Raw genomic sequence first — 24,176 nt, 5'->3', positions numbered from 1 at the left:
AATACTGTGTCTTACCTAAGGGCATCCCAGCTCCACTCCCCAAGGACCCTCCATAGAGATGGTCCTGCCTCGATTGTCCGCCCCAGGGGCAGGCTCCAAAAGTGATGGCCTTTCCGTGACCACCTGCATAAAGGATCCAAGGGGAGTAGATGTGAGAACACCCTCCGGTTTCTCACAGTCCATAGCGTTCACCTAGGAATCTTGAAACCAAGAGCCAATTATTGGAGGCTGGGATTAGATTCTGAAGTGAAAGATTTGGTTAAAGAATGCAGTGCTTGTGCAGCTTCTGATAATGTCTTGAAAACACACATTCAGCCTTTCATCCATTTGACTTTCCCAAGTTGCCATGGCATTATGTTTCGCTAGATATTCGAGGACCCTTATGGTCGTGAGAGGGTATTAAGAAATATGTTTTGGGTACTAGTGGACCTTTCCTCAAAATGGTGGAGGTCCAATGTATTGAAGAAACAGATTCTAAAGCGTTAGTGCATTTTGTGGCTGGAATATTTCAAAGGGAAGGTTTCCTGAACAAAATGTGACAGATAACGGTGTTCAGTTCACATCAAGGATCATGAGAATACTCCTCCAGAGCATGGGAGTTGAACACCACAAGACATCCTCCTCAAATGGTATTGTGGAAAGGTTCAGTAGAAACCTGATGCAGGGCGAATGCATGGCTGTCAATGCTGGTAAGTGCTCGGAGGAGAATATTTAGAAGTTGGTGTTTGCTTATCAGTTGACCCCTCACACTAAAACGTGCCTGGTTCCATTTGAGGTGTTAAGAAGAAAAAAATCTGCTTCATCTGTGTGTTCTCCGTGGTTAGGAAGAAGGCGTTTTGCAGAATGGGATGAGGCATCTCTGAGAGAAAGAATGTGGACAAGGAATGAAGAGATTAAGGTTCATGATGACAAGAATAGAGCTTGTCTCACTAGAGTGGAAGCTGGTAATTGCGTTTGGGTACATAGACCATGTTGATTGATGAAGGGTGAGAGTAAGTTTGTAAGGTCCCTGATGTTGAGTAAGGTGATGGATCATATAGTGGTTAGTAGGATGGTCGGACGTGGAACAAAAGTAGAACAAAAGCAGAATAGCTTTGAGACTGGTCATGAAGTAGTGAGATGGCAAAATTACTCCCTTATTTATGAGGCGTGAGATGTGTTTGTTGTCAGTTTTCTTTTGCTTTGGTGTGAGGAGGGAGATGTGTTGTTTTGTACCTGTTAGTGTGTATTTATGAATACCTCTTGTATATATTTCATTTGGTCACTTGTGTATCTGGTTGCTGTGTTACAGTCATCATGCACATGCCATGTTTACCTGTATCCTGGGAAACCTGGAAGCATGAAGGTTCCAAGCAGAGAGCTATGCAAGTTATGGCGACTGTGCAGTTTGTCAGTTGACAGGCAGGACAGGATGGCCTCAATCTGTCATGATAAATACGTATTCTGTGCAACTTACCGGGGCTCCTGACGATCCTTCATTACAACATTACAGCAGCTCTATGATCATTTCACTGGCTATCAGTCAAGAAAGAATATCAGTGTGAAAGCACTGTGGACTTCCCAGAGGGCTTTCCAAGGCTGCAGAGCCAGAAAGCTATCCTGTACCAACCAAGGAGAACACTGATATCCAGCAATGGCATACCCTTAAATGCCCAGTGATATGGCAGAACGAGACATGGAGATCAGCCTTCTCTGACACCAAGCCCAACTTTGGAACTCTCTTCCATTTGTTCCCAGATACAGGGCCGTCAGGGGGGGGGGCAAACTGCCCCGGGCCTCGCGCTTGTGGGGGGCCTCGCGGAACCCTCTCCTAAGTGGAAGGCAGCACAGTCCACCTGTGTCCTTTTATGCACACGGAGGACTGTGCTGCCCCTGCAATGATTTTGCTGTTTGTTGCGAAGCCGTTACAAGCAGCTACCTCTTGCCTTCATTTCTGAAACATCACACTTAAGGACTGCTGTGAGAATGAGATGTCTCATGTCACCACTTCCCTTCTAATCGCTCCCCTAGCATGCACGCGCTAACCCCACATCACAATTTCAATTACCTAAACATGTATGGATATGAATACAGGTGCTAACAGTGAAATTACTTCTCATGGCCATGCTAATCCCTATGGCAATTCTCACCCAGTCCCTGCCCTCCCCACCCAAATCACCTCCTCACTGGAACTCTGGGCTAGCTTTAAACATGGCTAGCCATCAAACGTTGCCCTCAATGTGCCTGCAAGTGTTTCCTCAAAGGAGTCTTCTGAGAGTTCATGACTTCATCGGAGTTGTAAACACGTAACTGGTGTAAAAAAAATGTCCTAATCAGGTCTGCTTTTGGCCACTCAATTTAAAAACACCCTGCGTGTCTTTCACTGAAGTTCTTTTAAAAATAAGCATTGGCAAAGCCAACAGTTTTGGCTTGTGTATAAATATTAGGCATTTACCAGGCACTGCTATTAGTTGCTCAGGTTCCCAAACCATTTTGCACTGGCACTATCATTGGCCAGCTAATACCAATACAGAAGCGCCTTTCCCATGCCTACACGAATGCCCAAACTGTTAGCATTGCCAGTGCTCTTTTTGCTTTAACCTTGATGCACAGAACTCTGCATCAAGGTTAAAGCAAACATACTACTTGCCTAAACTGGCCCGCATTGAATGTAGGCCAATCTAGCCAATAATAACACTTATGGTACACAGTCAGCCTGGATATACTTTCTGTGGCATGGCATTTTTACTGGTTGGGAATCCGTACACTGTAATAATGGCAAATATTGATGCAGCCTGCATCAACATAATTAGAACAACTAGCATGAATATAATTTTATACTAGCATATCTCGCGTGAAAAGGCGGCATGAAATGCATTGGAAAATGTTCCTATGCACAATTTGTGATTTGCAACTATTGGGAATTTCCATGTGCTTCCATACAAAACCAATTGCAAACTATGTGGATTTCTACCCAATTTTGCAAAGAAAGTGCTGTAAAATGCATACTTTTAACCCAATGTTTCAAACATTTTCTTGGGAGTGAGAACCCCCCTTAAGCAACCCTTGTTTGGTTTGGGCTCCCTCACTGTGCTCTGTTAATCCTTCCTAATTGGAACAAGCATTTAATTCTCTTAAGTTCAGAAATATACCAGCCTCCACTGTATATCATTTGTCACTGTGTATGATGTTTTTTTAATGCGCACACAGGGGCAGGGTGCTCCTTAATGATATTATATGGCATTTATAACGTGCCTGTACACAAGTGTGTCTAGGCGCGACAAGGCAAGGAGGGAGAAACAAAAGAGTAGGACAAAACACAGATCTTACTAGGCCTATTGTCATTCAGATCGCGCAAGAGCAGGGAATGGGGGACGGGAGAAGTGCCGAGGGTGGGGTAGGATGCAGAAGTGCAGGAACAAAGGAGAAACAAGAGTGCAGCCAATAGGTGGCAAGTGTGGGTACTCATAAGTGCAGCCAACGGATGGAGAATAAGAGCAAGAGCGGGGACTGTAGGGTTACAGATACAGACCACAAGTGCAGGGGAGCCAAGAGGCAGTGCAGGATTGCAACAGGACAGGCAGGGACCCGGGCCCGACTTCAGAGCTTGACCAGGTGACCAGTGCATGGATCAGGCAGGTTATCAGCAAGGACGAGGAAGAGAGAAGGCAAAAGCAAATACACAGGTCTTGAGGTGCTTCCGGAACCGGAGATGGTTCCCCTCAAGTTTCAGCGAGGCAGGGAGGCTGTTTCCAGAGGGAGGCCCCAGCGGAAGAAAGAGATCTGCCCACAACTCTTTGCTTGGAAAAGTGACTGACCCTCAGAGAATTGGAGGTGGCGCAGTGGAGAGCTCATGCCATCTTATATATATTTATTCATATGAAGAAAAAAAAGTTAATCTGGCATGAACCTTTCTTCAGTAGAGAAAGTAGTAATAAACCATATTTGGGATCCTGCACACAAACTCAAGGGTAGATTTCTCGAGTCTCCTGTTTGCAGATGTGCCGCCACTGGCTGAATGCAAAAAATTGTAAGGGAGCCTCACCAAATGTTTTGCCCCGGGCCTCACCACATCTTTTGACAGCCCTGCCCAGATACCCCACCTGTATCCTGATCTCTATAAAATCCATACTGTAAACTCTTGTTGGTCTCAACCATCGACTACATTAGACCCAGTGCTGCATGCTCCTTATGTTTTCCTCTCCTCCCATGACTAGCACATGAGGCTCCCCTGTGAACAGAAATGCCTTTATACTATTGGCAAAGAACCCTAGAAACAGACCCACACATAGAGCTTCCGATCTTCATGCAGCAAAACAATATCAAAGATGTCGTGAACTTTCCATCTCTCCCCACTAACATACCCCATTCCCCTCTTCCAGATGGCCTCGAGCCACGCAAATCGCAGGAGTGCATGGTAGAAGTCCCTATTATGTAAAATAACTGTGTTGCTGTGAGGTCTTTAGGTTCTAATGGTGCGTAAGCTGAAGGTGATGGAACCTGATATCAAGTGGCAAAACATTCCGTTCTGGGTTCACTACTAATGTCCATGGTTCCTTGTGGTAGATGTGCTCGGATTGCCTATCCAATGGTTACAGAGCGTTAGAACACCCTCCTCCTTTCCACTTTTTGTCGCAGATTGCGTTGTGCACCATCATTTATATAGAGTGAGAAGGGAAGCACCAGATATAAATGATAATAAATAAAGTGGGGGGGTCAAACGTAGATGTTGTTTTCTGTTTAAGAGAAGGTACACACAAAATGCATTTCACAAAGAACTCTTGCGGTTTTCAGAGCTAGAAACCAAAATTACTCTAATAATGGCATGATCCTTGCACTATCATGTATGTTTTTTTTGTTCTTAATGAAAAACAAGCATCTGCAAAACAAAGCATAACTCGAAATAATGGCTATTTTTCGGTAGTTAGTATTTCAGTTGACCCACGTCAGAAAAAAACAGCGACACTGCAATGTCTCTGCTCTCTCATATAAACATTTTAGAATATTGTATTTATTTAGTGATGAACTACTCGGGGAGAATGCAGAATTAGAGTCGGCAAAGGTGAGTTTCTGCTGGGTTCCTTCGTGTTTTTCAGGAGGAATTCTCTCTCCCTAAATTCACCCATTTGTAGTTAAATAATTTCCTATGAAAACTGCAACATTTCCAGGGTCCCAACCAACAACTACCAGTGCATAAATTGTGCCGGATTGTTACAGAACTGGGATCCAGCAAAGAATTGGCTCCCTCATCTTGGTTCTTGGCTGCCATACAGCATGGCACCACATATGAAAATGTGAGGTGTGCACTGCCAGCATTGTGTCTACCTACAGGGCCGTTTCTGCAGGGGTCATATAGACTGTTTGTGTGTTTGCGGAGTAACGTCCCAGCTCAGAGTAGAATAGCTCTGCTCTCCTTTGCCTATTTTTCATTTCACATGTCAAACACAAAGAAAGAAATGCAACGGCACGCACGTCTGTCCGTTTTTTAAAATAATATCTCTCTTATCGCAGAGCGTTCAAAAGCTATTGGTAGTATGTTTGCAACACAGTGGGGAGTGGGGTTTGTCAGCGACATGTCCCTTAAGAAGTGAGAATATAGAGTGATTAGAAATGGCTACAATTAGGTAACCTCGAAGTGCATTTTCTTTCACTGTGGGTAAAGTGTTAATAGTATAGTTTTAAAAATGCAGATGAGGCGCACATTAAATTACACTTTGGTAGGTTAAATCCTCCATTCTAGTTGGGTAAAATAAACCTACAATCACTCTTTGCTCAACAGGTTGCCATAACGGTGTATCTTTTGCAGGTCTTTTTATTATGGGAGTTATGTCGCTTTTAACTCAGATCTGTAAAGTAGTAGTATTTTAGCGTATGTAAGTCACCCTTGGCCCCAATCCCATTGCGCAGGATCACCCTCAAACCCCCACGGGAGGTGGGTTCCCAGAGTAATTTGTTAAATTTGTAGTATGGCTAGGTACTACATGTCAGAGCAATAACTTTACCCCAACAACCCAAGCACACCTGCATACCATTGTTATCAAGAATGCAAGCAATGTGAATGAGTACTCCTGGAAATGGCTGCAGAGTAAACAAAGCAATGCATGGCATGTATAATTAATGTATAATTAAGAGAAAACATTTTCATTTCTTGACAGAAGTGCGTGTCCAATGCGCAAGTGGACAGCAGAGAGCTTGACCGTCGGAAGACTCTTCAAGTTCCAAACGCATCCAAGACCTTAGCAGAGAACGATGAGTTCGAAAAGCAGAGAACTGCTGCCATCGCCGAAGTAGCAAAAAGCAAAGAGGTTGTAATAAACATCCACTTTATGGCATTTGCTTTGAATTCATGTGTGTGGCCTATTTTTGTTTCGTTCCCCGACTTGCTGCTTGCAGCTGTTTACAGCATGTTGCCACTCATGCATGCCGTTCAGACACGTGTGCTTGGTTATTTGTTTCATAAAGTGCTCTTACTTTGCACTCTCCTCTGGCAGTTGCAAGCAGCACTTGATAAACAGTTGTCTCTGATAGCTGACATGCTCGCTCCGTGATATTCCTCAACTTTATGTGCTCCATTTAGTGGAGAGACTTAGTAATGCCTACGGTCAGCTGAGATTTATCACACCACAGCACTGCCGCTTAGTGCTACATGTGCTTCATTTGAAATATTAAACCCAGTCCTTTACGGTGAAGTGATGAGGTTCCAAAACCCTTACGAACCTGTATGTATTAGGTTTCCCTTACCTTGGACCTTTGAAAAGAGACACAGTTTGTCAGCTTGACTTCTTCTGACAATAAGGGTCTAGCTTTCTTCTGAACTGCAAACATGTTCTGGTTTTTTCAATTCACCGAAAATGTTTGATTCCTGTGTGTGTTTTTTTATGTGTTTTTCTTTTTTATTTCATATATCATTTCTCAGTGTAGGCGGAATCTAACTGTCCTTTTTCATGCAACATTATTGTTTAAAATACATAACTTGAAAGCGTATTTATAAAAATGTAGCTAGTGCAAATGTACTTTTCTGTGCATGACAACGTCGTCCTCCTCTGCTGGAGGCATTTTCTTCCGGTTTTGACACCATCTCCTTTCGCCCTAGGCCCGAACGTTTGGTGGCGGAGGCCATGCTGGGAGCAATCTGAATGCAGTCACAGGAGGCAGCCGCACCAGGGAAGTGTTTCAGAAAGAGAGGGTAATACGATCAGAAGGGAAGTCAGACGGAGTGTATCGAGAACTGGTAAGCCCAACTTTGTGTAAATAGCCATGATCGCTATAAAGACAGGCGGGTGGTTTTGGGTCATGCACAGGGCTTCAGGTTGGCCGGGCAAGGGGCCACAGCAGTCTACAATATCTGGTCATGAGCCGGGGCATTAGTAGCTTACATTGGTTCCATTTGCCCCCTTCCCCTTTCTCATAGGTGATTGCAGGGCAAGCTGAAGGTTCGTAGGGGCACATTTGAAACTGTTTGTGGGCGCACCTTACTGCCAGCTGTGTGGCAAATAGATTATAATGGAGGTGCTTCCTGAGGCAAACTCCTTTGGGTAATTTCCCTGGGTTTATTCTTGATGGTGCATAGCATGAACCCCACCATGAACTTCATTCCCCAAGCATATTACCTGGCCAACCAATGAGCTGGAAGCAGGGTAAACATGTCAGTGATTAGTTAGTACCTTTTGTTGAGGTCTGTCTTTGGCCAACAAATGCTGTGTAAGAGTTGGGGGAGATCCTATTTATGGGAACACCACCTTCAGGGATCAAAGGAAGCACGAAGGAAAAACAAGGGAGGGTGGTGACCCTATCTCTTAATGCCACAATCAGGTAAACAATGTGCCTTTCATCAGAAGAAGGAGCAACTAAAACACCAGGCAAAAGCCCATGTGTATGGGGATGGCAAACAGCCTATAAGGGAATGAAGCCACGGTCAAAAAACAACCACTATGGAATAACGAAACCAATTGTATTATTAAATTTTACTAAAAACTATATAAAATTTCTTTGTTAAAAGAGGGAAGAAGAGATCTTCACACACATTATAAGTAAACAGCAATAAATCGGCAGAACCAGACAGGAGTCTGATATAACACAAAAGAACTATGGTGGGGTTAGTACATGTATATTGTGTCTTGTGGACACTAGATGTACAAAATCAAGCACAAAAATGTAGTAGAGTACTTAATCAAACCAGCTCTATCAGAGGCGAAACCTATTAGACATCTTAGGTTTATATTGTGAAAGTCGACATATGTTTCGGTTAATGGCAACAAAAAGAATCGGGCAATACACAAAATTGTCTGTTGATGCAAATGTAGCCGTCTTCAGGACAGGAAGAAGCAAATATATGAAACTTGATGGTGTTGAGTACTTCTTGTTGACCGTACTGTTATATAAGTAAAACCCACTGAAAATAATGACAAAACCCACAAATGTACACACAATCTAAATGGTGGTTGTAAAAATATACATATTTGAGTGATGGCAATGTTAAAAAGCAAGGTCTTCTGTAATAGTGAATATCATTGTTTAGAAGGATGTCTTGTTTTGAGCCGTCAAGGCAAGGAATGTAATACCACAGAAGAAACAGCATGTATATAAAATAACATGCATGTTTTTTATCAATTATTTCCAAAACTTCTTGCGAACAAGAGACACAAAATGTTATTTTAAATATTTGTTTAACTATTTTCTCACCTAGGCATTAAATGGTGAAAAGGTCCTGTTGGATATCGAATGTACACTGAGAGCAGTATAGCAAGACCCAGGTGTTCTTTAGATCCAATTGATCAAAAATGATCTGTAGACATGAAGGAGGGCAAAGTTTTAGGTCACATGGACTTATTCTATCTGGTTGAGGACAAACAAAGTAATAGTCATCGAAAATAACGTGATTGACGTACGAACCTGTTTCAATTGTTATGGAGGAATATGGTGCTAAACCCCAGCTGTTGTGATGGTGCTTTACACGGACTCACACATGCGTGGCAATTCAATATCCGACGTCACGGGGTGAACGTTCTGTCAAACGGGGGAGCAAAACACAACGGAATAAAATGCCCACTCACAGATTGTAGATTAATAATGAGTGTTTCAAAATGGTGTGAGTAGTGAGGAACATGGAAAAAAGGTTATTACCTTTGTATTTGTAAAGAAGATTATTCGCTAGATGGAGGTATTGCGAGCCGGGTTGGCAGAGATGGTATGGAGTTATCCCTAGAAACGCAAAGGAAAAAGGGGGAAGACATGAAAAGGACCAGTCAAAAAATGTTTGTCTATTATTTTGCCTGTGGTGTGCGTGGTGGGGCTATGTAAGCTTCTTACCTTAATTATATCTACAGGGCTGGACGATGCAGCCGATCTCGTGGACGAGTCTCTTGCCGTAATCGAAAATCGGAGGGTGCGGCGACCAGCGTTTTCCGGACCGTGTGCAACAACGTTCCAGCGTATGCGTTGCCATGCAGGACCTCTGTGCGTAAATGTATGAAATGACGTTTGACTAAAAAAAACACTAGACCGCTCGTTGCCGGATGTTTACCCGCACAATGTGATGGTCTGTTGGGAAATTACTATGTTATTAGAAATTCAATGACGCATAGTAATCTAAGTGTGCATATACGTAGACACACCTTTTTGAGAATTATTGACGATGTTTCGAACTGAATGAGGTTAACCTCATTCTAACTGACCATGCTGATGTGATGCATGGTAAATGAATCACCGGGAGGGATATTTTCAGGCATACTAATATAAGGGCGTATGTTGGTGAGTAACGCATATAAATCTAACACACAGGGCATGACTAGGGAAAAAAATCTCACTGAGTATTATAGTGAGACTGTACCCGCAGCAGTAGGCCACCCTTAAAAGAATAGGGACCACTCTACTGTGGTATTGAGACCCCGTTTTACAGTTCCCAAATTAAACATCCATTTTTTCTCTTGTTTGGTAAGGATCAAATCTCTATTGCCACCACGGGTGGGTACTGGAATAGTTTGAATGATGAACCAGAATAGGTTGTTGGGGGAATGTTTAAACCGAGTGAAATGGGCTACCATAGGTTTATTGTCCGTCTTGTTCTTGATGCAAGAACGGTGCTCGCATATTCTTTGCTTCATCGGACGTTTTGTCTTGCCGATGTAGAGTAAATTACAGGGGCATTTCATGCCATAAATGGCCCACGGAGTGTTGCACTTGGAAAAACCTTAGAGTCAATTTCATTTCGTGTAATTCAAGCGTTTTTAGATTTTTGGTTAAGGAACAGACAGAGCACAAACCACACTTATAATGGCCAACCACTGGTGGTAATGACCACAATGTTGTCTGTAAGTTACATGGTTTATGTGTGTCTGGATATGTATCTACCAATTTGTCTCTAAGATTGGATTGTCTCTTGAACGCAAACCGTGGCGTAGAGGGATCAAAATCAGGAGTTTTTATGATATGCCAATTTTGTAATATACTCTTCCTCAGATTGTGACTGATGGGTGAAAAAGTGGAGACACAGGTGATTTTGTCTAATTTGTTTCTATTAGATGGAGCTAGACAACTTTGCCTGTTAGTGTGCTTTGCTCTTCTGTATGCTCGTTGGATAGTTTTTGGGGGGTAGCCACGGTTTTGTAGACAGGTTTTAAAAATCTTTTCGTGGTGTTCAAAATCAGATATGTTGGTACAATTTTGTCTGATTCTAAGGAATTGCCCTATTGGGAGATTTTCTTTCAGACTTGCCGGGTGGAAACTATCAAATCTTAAGAGTGTTTTTGTCAGTATCCTTTCGGTATAGTGTGGTTGCTAGGTGACCATCACAGGATTTTTTGATGTTTAAATCTAGGAAAGGCACAGAATTTTGATTGTCTGTCCCAGTAAATTGAATGTGTGGATTTTGTTCGTTTAAACATTGGGTAAAAGAGCTGAGATCCATGGTTGAGCCTCTCCAGACCATAAAAACCTCATTGATATACCTGTACCAACAAATGATATGTTTGTATGGATTGTCTGGATGGTAAATCGATTTTTCTTCTAGGATGGCCATAAACAGGTTATCAAGGTCAAGATGTGGGTACAGAGTGTAAGGTAGAAGTTGTCTTATTCAGATAAAATTCAATGACTTGAATACAGTCGAGTTGAGGGATACTCGTGTATAACGAGGTGACATTGAGTGTGACTAGAATGTCTGCAGTCAAGGTTTGTAGATTTTCTGTTATTTGGATCATGTTGGTGGTATCCTTAACAAATGATATCATCTCTTTGAATGGGCGAAGAAACCAATCTACATATATTGATAATGGCTCGAGAATGGAATTTAGAGCTGAACTATTGGTCTGCCGGGTGGGCAGATGGCATTTTTATGTACCTTGGGTAGAAGGTAAAAAGCCGGAATAATCAGATTTTTTGCGATCAGGAATTGTTGTTCATCAAGACTGATCCAACCTTCAAGGTGAGCATGGTACATGAGGCTTGTAATTTCCTCCGTTAGTCTAGGTGTTGGGTCAATGTCAATTTGACGATAAAACATGGTATTCTCAAGTTGTTTTTTGACTTCCTTATCATAGGCTTCCTTGTCCCAAAGAACGATGCCTCCCCCCTTATCAGCAGGTTTTAAGTTTCAGTAAAGCAATACGTTCTTTTTTCGAAAGATTGTCGTGGTGATGGTTTTTACTCTTGAGCAGGCATTCGCTGTCATGTGTGATCTTATTCTCAAAAGCCAAAATGGCTGGACTAACCATACTATTGATTGGGATAAAGGTGGAAGGAGGTTTTAAACCTGTGATGTTATCTTGATCGTCTCTCGGTTGAGAGTCGCTGCAAAGATATTGAAGACGTATTAGCCTAAAAAACTTTTGCAGGTCTATAGCTGTCTGGAAAGGGTCTGCTTTTTTCGTCGGGAGGAAAGTGAGGCCTTTGCTAAGAATGTCAATTTCTTCTTGTGAGAGAATATAGCTGGTTAGATTAAAAATGGGAATGGCATTTACCAATTCTGGGGAGTGCCTTGCCAATTGCGGGGTGCGCATGCGTTGGGGGTCCCGTGGTCGGTTGCAGCCGCCTTTGCCCCGCCCTTGAAAAAACTGTTTGTTGGTTTTGGGCAGTGCCTCCTCGGTTGGCGCCATTGCTGTTTGTCAGATCCGATTCACTGCTGAAGCTGCTATTGCTGGTGTTTGAAAAAGTGACAAACCGCTTCCTCAGGAAGCCGTTGTTTCTTGAGCAATTTTGGGCAAGTGTATTTTGATCTTCATAATAATATTCAATGAGATATGGGTACGTTTTAGTTTCTTTGTATGTGTCCACATCTTTTTTTAAGTTTCCATATTTTTTTGTCAAAAATATATTTTTTTAATTTGCTCAGTTCTTCCTCCATTTTTTCCAGGAGGGTTTTGCTATCTGCTATATCCTTGTCACCTTGTAGAGTATTTTCCAGTACCTCAATTTCTACTTTTTGTGCGGCAGATTCCGTTCTGTTTTGCTTCCCCGTTTGACAGAACGTTCACCCTGTGACATCAGATATTGAATTGCCATGCATGTGTGAGTCCGTGTAATGCACCATCACAACAGCTGGGGTTTAGCACCATATTCCTCCATAACAATTGAAACAGGTTCGTACGTCAATCGCGTTATTTTCAATGACTATTACTTTGTTTGTCCTCAACCAGATGGAATAAGTCCATGTGACCTAAAACTTTGCCCTCCTTCATGTCTACAGATCATTTTTGATCAATTGGATCTAAAGAACACCTGGGTCTTGCTATACTCCTCTCAGCGTACATCTGATATCCAACAGGACCTTTTCACCATTTAATGCCTAGGCGAGAAAACAGTTAAACAAATATTTAAAATAACATTTTGTGTCCCTTGTTCGCAAGAAGTTTTGGAAATAATTGATAAAAAAACATGCATGTTATTTTATATACATGCTGTTTCTTCTGTGGTATTACATTCCTTGCCAACAATGCATGAAAAAATTAAAAATTAGGCACTTTACGCTAGTCTCTCGTCCACAATCAGTAAAATACAGGTCAATGATGTGCACTATTACAGAAGACCTTGCTTTTTAACATTGCTATCACTCAAATATGTATATTTTTACAACCACCATTTAGATTTTGTGTACATTTATGTTTTTTGTCTGTTTATTTTCAGTGGGTTTTACTTACATAACAGTACGGTCAACAAGAAGTACTCAACACCATCAAGTTTCATATCTTTTCTTCTTCCTGTCCTGAAGACGGCTACATTTGCAGCAACAGACAATTTTGTGTATTGCCTGATTCTTTTTGTTGCCATTAGCCGAAACATATGTCGACTTTCACAATATAAACCTAAGATGTCTAATAGGTTTCGCCCCTGATAGAGCTGGTTTGATTAAGAAGTGCTCTACTACTTTTTTGTGCTTGATTTTGAACATCTAGTGTCCACAAGACACAATATACACGTACTAACCCCACCATAGTTCTTATTGTGTTATATCAGACTGCCCGTCTGGTTCTGCTGATTTATTGCTGTTTACTTATAATTTGTTTGAAGATCTCTTCTTCCCTCTTTTGACAAAGACATTTTATATAGTTTTTAGTGAAATTTAATAATACAATTGGTTTCGTTATTCCATAGTGGTTGTTTTTTGTCCGTGGCTTCATTCCCTTATAGGCCGTTTGCCATCCCCATACACACAGGCTTTTGCCTGGGTTTTAGTTGCTCCTTCTTCTGATGACAGGCACATTGTTTACCTGATTGTGGCATTAAGAGACAGGGTCACCACCCTCCCTTGTCTTTCCTTCACTTTGGCCAACAAATGTACATTTGGGCTGTCCCGATCCTAGCAGTCAATCAATTAGTATAAGGACATGGAATGTATGCAGGTCTAAGAATTTGTATTCATGGTTTTATAGCCAAGTATATTGTAAGAGATCAATGATCATGATGCTTCAGGAAACAATGGCAGGATTGGAATTTCAACTCACTGGATAGGAAACTTATACCTGTCCGGCAAATCGGGCTGTTGCGGGTCAGCCAAGTGGGGGGCTAGCAATTGCAATCGATAGGAATTTAAAAACAGAAACGCAACTGGTCCACTTCTCTGATGACTTGTTAGCTGTCAAAGTTGATTTCATCGAAAGAAAAACATACAATCCTATTTGTGAACTTATACTGGAACCCTGCTAGATTTAAGCTGAAGGAATTCCTATTAAAAACAAAAAAACTTCTTGAGGACTGGGCTATACTCTTTCCCAACCGTCGAATCATCATAGGGGGGACTTCAATTGTAATTCTTTGGAGGTCTGTAAAATTAATAATGGATCCATCTCGAACAATACAGTCACGAGAAGCGGTCGAAAAGGCAGTATATGGATAGCTATTTTTCTGAATTGGAGCTATTGCAATTGGATACGAAAGAGGAAGATCTTCCTTTAACACGCACTTGGCACAGAGGTAGTTTCTATTGTAGGATAGATTATTTCTGTGTCCGCATCAATTAAATGTAATTGCGTACAAGTGAAAATGGTGGATCCCAGCTTAGGTGATCATATGATGCTTTGATTTATTAAAAGAAACCCCTGCATTTGAGATCAATCCTACGCTTGCATTCCTTGACCATGACCGACCAGGTCTATCTCTCAAATGGAACAATAGGATAAGTATAGATTTCGTGAATCTACTGGGCTCAGAAGTATATTCCTCGTTAGTCCTTAGTAGCATAAACTTGGACCCATCAAATAAGGCTGATATAATTTCTGAGATTTTTCTTCAGTGTTTAAGGACAGTTGTTGGATCATTAAAAACAAGAACCCTGAAACCCATTTGTCATGCTTATAATAATACAGTTGATGAGTATAAACGTAAAAATAGAAAGATTAGATCTCTACAAAAGTTAAATCTCTCACATGCTGAATACATAGTAGAAACAAGACGTATGTACCAGGCCCATAAGAACTTTGTTAAATCCTTAGAACTTGGCATCTATCCAGGTGACAATCGGGCTGTGATTAGAAACCTTAATAATAACAACTCAAGAGCATTTTGGCCCATAATGAATACAACTATTGGTCAAACTAGAGGGAATATGCACTCTCATTAAAGAGGAGGTGTGGGTTAAACACTTCACTAAACAATATCAAATGCCGTCAACGTTCCATGAAGTTTGGTATCCCTGTGAAGGAATTTCCTTTTAATTGCAGACCCATAGCTCTTACAGATGCCCCTTCAAATGTATTTTTTATTTTAGTTCTGAGGGATTTAGAAAGTGTAATGCTGCAATCAGACATTCTGTCACACTTTCAGCTGGGTTTCCATAAAAGAATGGGGACTCCACTTAATGCTACCATAATGGCGCATCTTTTGGAGACAGCTAGGCACAGTCAAACTGGTCCAATCTTTATAGCATCAATAGATGTGACCTCTGTATTTGACTGTGTAATTAGATCCACCTTATGGCAGAAACCACTGAGATATGGAATACAAGCGAGCTTAGTACAGATGGTGTCAATGCTCCATCGCAATATCTACTATAGAATCCGGATCACTCAGGAAGGCTCCCTGACAATAAAGATTCCAATGTTTACAGAGGTAAAGCAGGGCTGTAACATGACTGCAACTCTGTTTGTATATTAGTGATATGGATGAAATATGGACCAGCAAAAAAAACACTCCTGTGAGATTGGGTAGGTTAAGACTGCATTGGATAGCATTTGCTGATGGCCTAGTATTTTTCGATAGAACAGCTATGTGGTTGCAAGCAAAGCTAAGATTAGTCCTACAGTATGCCATTGATAATAATCTACAGGCAAACGCACTTAAATCAAAAATCGTGGTCTTCTCAGGGTCGCAAAGAATAAAAATGATGGTATGGACTATGGGGTCAGAAAGAACCAAACGAGTTTTGCAATTACAATATCTTGGATATAACTTATGCAACTCATCTATGATTATGTGGAAAGAGTCTTTAGTGGTTAAACTCTGCCCTCTGGTTTCTCAAATGAAATGTCTCTTTGGTAAGGTCTGCATATTTTCATTGTTACCAGTATTGAATTGTTATGTGTTAAAGGTTGAACCGATCGTACTTTATGGCCTAGTGTTACGCTCACCTGATATCCACAGGGACGCCTTTATGCCCTGGTTGCCGGATTTCTCCCAGATGTACTCAATTCGGGATGATGTCTTCTATGGCAGGTGGGCCTGAAAACACAGGAGGACTGGGTTTAGGTTCAGATTTTGTTTCCTCCAACCAGCCCCTTGGACTTGACCTGAAGGCCCCCCTTCCTCATCTTGTTATGATGTCTGGCGTGCTCTCCGTCCTGCTTTCTACACAGGGGCGCATAGTTTCTGCGGGTTGAATCGACCGAGTTAACTTCACTGATGCCAACCCATTCAAGTGTCTTTAAAGAGGTAAGTTCGATTATGGTAGTCTTTGAGGGCCTTTGCTTTCTTGCGGGCTCTTAATGTCTTTCCCTGATTGTTTCCCCCTTAGGTATGCAGAGGTTTGCTGGGTGCGCTGATTGGGTTTGGCTCCTGCTGGGATTTATGGACACGGAGCGTATGAAGAAAGGTAGGTGCAGCGCGAAGTGCGGTGCGCTAATGTCTTTTTGGGCTAACCTGTATTCTTCATTCCTTCTCAGGTTACGATGGTCTTTCTGGGCGTGCAGTGATGTCCGGAGCGGAACCGGCCAAGATATGCCCAGCCAGGTGAGGAGATTTTGGTTGCTGCTGAGCTTGCCGTGAGTAACCTGTTTAACGTTGTCCCTTTTTCTCTCGTCCCCAGGTGCTTCATTCCGGTGCGAGCGTGATGTCCTGAAGATGCTGCCAACGGGATGGAAGACCGCGAACTGGGATCGAAGGATGGAAGACTGCAGGTAAGCTGGAACTGCTAATAATGTTCTTTTGTCTCCTCTGCAGGTCCGCGATTCCAGGAACGCTGGGTGCTGGTCTCTGAACACGGTGAGCGTTACGCTGCTGGCTGCAGAATAACGCGAAGCACGTTCTTTAGCTTGGGTGTAGTTGATATAGCCTACCCTGTAAAGTAGTCCAGGTAAAGTAGTCCGGGCTACCACACCCTAAAACACTGCACCGCACAGTCTGGTTCTTAGGGACTAGACTGTGTGGTTGCCTCCATGTTGGCTGCAGGCTTCCATATGAAAAGTAGTCCCTTCAAGTCCCATTCCAAATATGAGCATGGTGCCAAAGGCGCCAGGACTGACTCCAGGAGGGTCTCCGGTGACAATGCAAGGCCCTTGGGGCCCCAAATGAACCCTGAGCCCTAACCCTACCTCGTATGTGACCATGCCAGTGGGGTTCTGGGTCACGGGTCGTGACCGATCTCCCCCCCCCCACTCCCCCAAGGCCCCTCCTAAGGTGATCCTCCTGCCTGGTCCAGGCTTGTCTGGAAAGGTCAGATGAAACGTTCTAATTAGACGTGGTGCATGAATGTTCTCACTAGGTTCCCATAATCTGTCTTGAGGGCCATAGCCCTTCCAATCAACTACATAATATAGTTTGGATCTGGTATATTTGGAGTCTAGGATTTCTTTCACTTCGTATTCGGGTTCTCCATCGATCATGATGGGTTTAGGTGGTGGTTTAACTCGTGTACCGGGTTGTACTGGTTTTAGCAGTGAGACGTGGAACACTGGATGAATTTGCATGTTAGCTGGCAATGTTAGTTTAACTGCTGCCGGGTTCATGATGGCTTGAACAGGATATGGCCCCAAATAGCGAGGACGAAAAGTTTGGGTTCCCTTTAGTGGTATGTACTTTGTTGCTATCTGATGGTCAGGGGCCTTTTTTCGATGTTGGTCTGCAAACCTTTTTTGCTTAATTTTGGCTTGGGTTAATTGTTCTGTTGCCCTTTTAAAGGCCTGAGTGATGTTTGCATGAAGCGTCTTTACAGCCGGCATTTTGAGGCTGGGAGGGCTGTCAAGTTCGGAAGTATGTGGATGTCTGCCGTAGAGGGCGAAAAAGGGTGTTTGCCCAGTACTGGAATGTACAGAATTGTTATAAGCATATTCGGCTACCCATAATAGATCTCTCCAGGTTCCCTCAACTTGATGCAGCATGCATCACAGGTATTGTTCGAAAGTCTGGTTGGTCCTCTCTGTTTGACCATCCGTTTGGGGGTGATGGCTGGTGGATAGCCGTATGTCGATGTGAGCTATAGCGCAGCACTTTTTCCAGAAGTTTGATACAAATTGACTCCCTCGATCAGAGACCAGGACTGAAGGGAATCCATGCAGTTTGATGTTTTCTAAAAACACCTTTATTAGCTTGGAAGCATCTGGAAGACCTTTGAAAGGGATAATGTGTGCCATTTTAGAAAATAGGTCCACTACAACTAAAATGGTATTGAAACCTTGGCTGGGAGGTAAATCAGTAAAGAAATCGGGAGAGAGTGTGTGCCATGGTGCCAGAGGTATTTCTAATGGTTGCAGGAGGCTTGCTGGTCTTTGCTTCAATTACTTGTTTTGTGCACACACTCCACATGACTGAAAGTATCGGATGAAGTCTTGACGGCAAGTCGGCCACCAATAATTTCATTTTACTTTGGCTAAGGTTTTGGCGATTCCGGGATGACCTTCCATCAAAGAGTCGTGATATTCTGAAATGATTTGTTGTTGTAGCTCGGTCTTGGGCACATACAGGCATTTGCCAAAATATGGCAGTTGATTTTTACAACGTATTTTTTTCCTTTGGTATGCCATTCCAGTAACTCACTTGGGGTCTTTAACTTCAGAACCCTAATATTGTCAGAACCATTCTTTCGCTGATTTTTCTCATTTGTTTTACAAAACCAAAACCCATTAGTGATTTGGATTAAATAAAGTAATTCCCAGAACGGTAAACAGAGTATCACACGTGAAGAGTTACAAGCGGCCGTGCGTAACTGTGGTGATTCACAGATGGCGTTCTCTTTTTCTTAGTCATTATTATAGTTTAAAGGAATGGTTCGGTCAAATTTTTTTATTGTCCCTACGGGTCGGCCATGTGTTTTTAAGCCTAAGTCGCTCGATTTTAGAAAAATTTCCTATGGACCTTACCCGAGTTTTCGTCCATTAAACGCACGCAAAAACAGGCACCAGGGCGCTGCCATTTTGTGATAATCCTGTCACTTGCCCCATCGCCCTGGCTGACCTGCTTTTGCGGCACTAAATCATATCCCCCGCCTCTGAGCCTGTCATCAGCAGACGCGTACCGCCCATTTCACAACACCAAAGCACGTCTCGTGTCAACAATCGCTGCGTTTTAGCTAATGACGTGTTGCCTTGGAAATGGCAAGACGCCGCCTCTTTCCTCAATAAGTATAAACAGACCGTTTCACAACACACAGCAGCAGATTTTCGATTCCATTCCTCTCTCTGTGTTACTTTGAGTATTCTGTGAGTTGTTTCTGTGCTCTGGCAGCTACCTTTGCTGCTTGTAGCCTGTGTGAACACCTGTACCATCGCTATAAATTATTTTAGTTTGTTTACCACACAATGGCTACAATAATGCCCTACATGTATGAGCCCGAGTATACCGAGGAGGAACTACTGGAAAGGGAAACACGTGAAAACGATGGGGCTTCGGACGGCAGTTGGCAGGACGAATCAACGGATGAAGACACTGGACCTAGTCGCATGGACGGTGTTTCCACCTGGTGCACATGCAATCGGTGCGAGCTAATGCCAACCGAGGAGGAGAACTGCTGCTGCTGTGAAAACTCTGGATGCGTGGCCTACATTTCGGAAGGCGAGCCACGAACGCAATGCATCACCGAGCTGCCAGACTTCAGGGCAGCCTGCCTCACACGGTCCGTGTTGAGGATAATGAAGGTGCTTATGCACGAACTTCGCGCAATTGTTCGTCCTCGGAATCCGAGTAAGTAAAATCTGCTTGTGATGCCACTACTATTTCATGGTCGTCTCCTATATCCAAAATTACATCTACATATCATTGTAACGCATGAAAGTCGTTCATTAGTGTGCAGTGTCTAGATAGCATTTGCCCGAGCAGAATGCTGTTAGTTACAAGAATTGTCATTGACAACAAACGTTTAATCAACTTATCTTGGTCATTTAAAAACAGCTGGTATCATTATTTTTCACAGGTGGTACCGGCTGGTGGCCTATCGTTCCTTTACATGGTGGCTTCACGGGAGGCTTGGACACTGCGTTCGAAGAGTAATACCCGCCTGTGCCGTTCGTGCCATAAGAGAAACTTTCCCGAGTGACAGCGGTCAGTACAGGGGATTTCCCTCGCTGTGCTGCAACCTGACCTGTACAATGTGTAAAGTTTTGTATTTTTGTGCCATCAAAAAAGAAACAAAATAAAACATCACATATATTTTAACAACGGTTGTTTCGATTTTTTAAATGAATCAAGTGTCTCCATTCAGCAGTCTTCCTGTGCCTTATCTGCACGCCCCAGGCCCATCCATCCCACCCCCCTCTATCAAAGGCGGTTCGCGCCAGTGGATGCGCGCTGCAATGGGGGCTGTCGGGGGCGGGAACGGCCAAGGTGCCAAACAGCATGTACACTTCAAAAGGTATCCCACGCCAAGGGCCCATCGCTCACATGGCCTCCTCAGACTCCGTGTGTCCGGCCAGGACCCCCCCCCCCCTCACGCTGGCCGGCCCCCGGCAAACCACATAATACCACGACATACACACGTCATTCATTCACAAACAAACCCCTGTTTGTAATACTTTATAAACCACTTGATATGTCTCATGAGAACAAATTTGTGCTTTGCAAGTCAACTCCTGAACGTGCTACCTGAGAACCACTGAGATCTATGCTAATCTGCTTGTTGTCGTGCTATCCGTGAACTTCAGTGAGCGCTTCGAGCAAACTCGTCAGTGTGCTACCTGTGTCCATCTACCTGTTCTCCTGCAACATACTGCTCTGCTTGCTGAATCCAACTGCTTGTTGGTCAAGGTAAGGCCATGTATCCTAGTCAAATTTCGCTGATTTTTAAATTTCTATCTATTTGCGAGTAGAGTACTCAATAGTGCTATGTTCATTGGTCTCATTGATATTGACTTGAGTTTCCATTGTTATGCTATCAATAGATCTATTTATTTTCATCTGTGTCAATTGTCATCGAATTGCATCCTTCGGGGGTCCAGTCTATAATGTAAGCATGTTTCCTTCTCTGCAAGACAGAACATCCAAGGGACGAGTCACATGTTCAGAGTTTAGTCACACCATTTATACATTTCTGCAATTTATGCAAATGCTAAGCCGCACATGATAAACTGGTATAGTTCCTACGACCAAAACAAACCTTGCATTGAACATTGTATGGTTCATTTACTTTTGTATCACATTTTTATTCATCAAGATTGTATAATAATGTTGATATTTACTTTTCAGAATTTTCAACAATGCCTGCCTGTTCGATTAGCGGTTGCCCTTCGAAGACCCCTGCTAAATCTGAAGGCACTACAATGCATGTATTCCCAAAAACTGTTGATCAAATAAGAGAATGGGTCAGACATTGCAGATATCCACTGGATGAGCTGGAAAGTAGAGTCCAACAAGTCTTAGAGGACAAGAGGGCTGGTGATCGATACCGCATCTGCAGCCGGCACTTTTCCTCAAGCATGTACACAACATCTTGGGTAACAAAGAAGAATAAACGGCGAACGACACGAAAATTGCTCGCGAACGATATGCCCACTCTATTCGTCCACATTCCGCCACTGGTGAGTCAAGTGTCCGGATTTAGCTTTAGGCCTTGCAGTAGTGTGTAGGTAGCCGAATGGATTAATTGATATTTTAGGTGTTGTGTCCCTTGTAATACTTTCGACATTGATATGAGTGTATAGATTTTTGAATAATGACATTTATCAATATATTCTTTTTCAATTTCATAACCCACAAACAAAATCTATATATGGGCACAGGGAACTTTGCTATATTGCGCATTTTCAATAGCATTACTCAAGTATTCTGTCTCCTTACATGGCAATTTTTAATATTGGCATTTCATTACCAATCAATAATTTACCTTTACAACTGCTTGACTATCCCTTGAATCTGAAGCAAGAACATTCTACATCCGTGACGTGGTCGCAGTTATCAACCACTTCTAGCGTGTATCAGGTAATCTTACTTGGCTATTCCGCTACAGACTTGTTTTATGCATGTCAAGTAATATTTCTATTGTATCGTGTAATTATTTTACCGAATGTTTTGTTAGTGCTTTCCAATTGATAAACACCTTAGTTATCGTCCACTGGTGTTTGTTTTCAGTTATGATTAGTGTTATCCATAGTAATGCAAGTACTGTCTTTCAGGGAGATGCTGACGCGTCCACCACATTAACAACATCCCTAGATGTTCTTCAGCAGCACGAGGTATGGATACTGACAGCTCCATCGAACTAGATAATCAGAGCTGTAATACTTGTCGTTTGATTGTCCTACACAATGTTTCATTCGTGGTTAGCCATTGATATGTACCTGTGCGGTCGACCCCAAGTGTGTGTTATGTTTTCGATATTGTAATCCTTACTATTGCAAGTACTATGTTTCAGGCAATTGATGGAGCGTCAACCCCTGCACTTGATGCGGAGCCTGACATTCAAGTAATTCCAGGGGAAGTGGAAGCGGGACCTTGCGTATACGAATCGGCACAACAGCTTTCGGACGTGCGCACTACATTTACAACATCCCTACATATTCTTCGGCAGCACGAGGTATGGATACTGACAGCTACATTGAGCGTCATCATATAACGTGATTCCATTTGCTATACTTTCTTCCCTATTAACGCAAGTACTGTGTTTCAGGGAGACGATGGAGCTTCCACTACAATAACAACATCCCATTTAGATGATGCAGATGTAAATAAATCGGAGAAATAAGTCGATGAAATCTGATCATATTTAGATATTCCTTGATTCTTTTAGACAATGCATCATTTGTGGTTATCTCTTTATATGTACCTGTTCCGTCGACCCCAAGTGTGTGTTATGTTTACAATATTGAAAACCATACTAATGCAAATACTGTGTTTCAGGGAGACGACAGAGCTTCCTCTACAATTACAACATCCCTTGTAGATGATGCAGATGTAAAGAAATCGGAGAAATAAGTCGATGAAATCTGATCATATTTAGATATTCCTTGATTCTTTTAGACAATGCATCGTTTGTGGTTATCTCTTTATATGTATCTGTGCCGTCGACCCCAAGTGCGTGTCATGTTTACAATATTGAAAACCGTACTAATGCAAATACTGTGTTTCAGGGAGTTGCTGATGCCTTCTCTCCAATACAACCATTCATGGCAGTCCATGCGGAGCCAGAGGTATGGATACTGACCGTTCCATCGAACTAGATCATCGGAGCTCGAATACTTGTGGTTTGATTGTTCTACAGAATGTTTAATTCGCTTTTAACTATTGAGATGTACCTGTGTGTTCGTCCACACGTGTGTTTTATGTTTTCAATATTGTGATACATAGTAATGAAAGTACTATGTTTCAGGGAGTCAATGAAGCGTCATTCCGTGCTGTCTATGCAGATCCAGAAAATATAGTTGTTGCAGCGCAAGAGGAAGGGAAGACATGCGGAAAGTAATCGGAGCAACAGCGTGCAGATGTTGAAGTTCGAGTCAAGAAAGTTGCAAAGAAAAGAAACAAAAATAAGGTTAGTTACAAACAGTTCATAATTTTAGGAATTGTTTTGTGTTGGGGACTATATTATGTTTTTTTCCTGTCAATTGTACTATACTTTATCTTGTGTTTAAAATGAACATCCCTTTTCCAATCTGTCTTCTAGTTACCTCTGGGCGTACAAACTTGAAGCAAATGAGAGATGTTGCTTGCCAGACCATTTACACTATGGCGGAACTATTAATTCAGACGCGGCGTGTTGAGACTCGGGATGCTCATGTCCTATGGCCAGAACATAAATTGAATGTGTCCGGAGAATCCGGTACAGTTGTATTGGACCATTGCTACAGTTCGACTGCACCACCAAAAGAAGATGATACTGAATGTATTGAAGATAGCTCTGAAGTAGTCGCAGATCAATTCACACAACCTACACCCGCCCAAAATATGCCACCAAAAATGCTGTCGACAAGGTTGTGTTCTCCCATCAATGCTGAAGTAACAGATGTTGAAATGACAGAGAATGAACCAGCAGCAGCACCCAACGATGCATCAGAACTTGATATCAGCGATATTTCTTTCGATTTTCTTGATATGTCCTCAACGGCACAGTCTGAAACAACTTTCACGCC

The 24,176-nt window shown here is 42.5% G+C and overlaps 1 protein-coding gene across 4 annotated transcripts in view; it reads left to right on the top strand.

The window, feature by feature from the left end:
- The window catches only part of TDRD3 (tudor domain containing 3), a 1,496,528-nt gene that overhangs the window by 836,603 nt on the left and 635,749 nt on the right, over positions 1-24,176 (top strand). For all 4 annotated transcript variants that reach the window (XM_069639413.1, XM_069639412.1, XM_069639414.1 and 1 more), the window contains exons 7-8: positions 6,135-6,284; positions 7,073-7,210. In XM_069639413.1, the coding sequence (XP_069495514.1) occupies positions 6,135-6,284; positions 7,073-7,210 (288 nt within the window). The remainder of the gene's footprint in view (positions 1-6,134; positions 6,285-7,072; positions 7,211-24,176) is intronic.

This window comes from Ambystoma mexicanum, chromosome 7q (assembly GCF_040938575.1).
Source record: "Ambystoma mexicanum isolate Mex_15411 chromosome 7q, UKY_AmexF1_1, whole genome shotgun sequence".
NCBI lineage: Eukaryota > Metazoa > Chordata > Amphibia > Caudata > Ambystomatidae > Ambystoma > Ambystoma mexicanum.
Note: the sequence above shows the minus strand (reverse complement) of the source record. Positions and strands in the feature narration are given on the sequence as shown.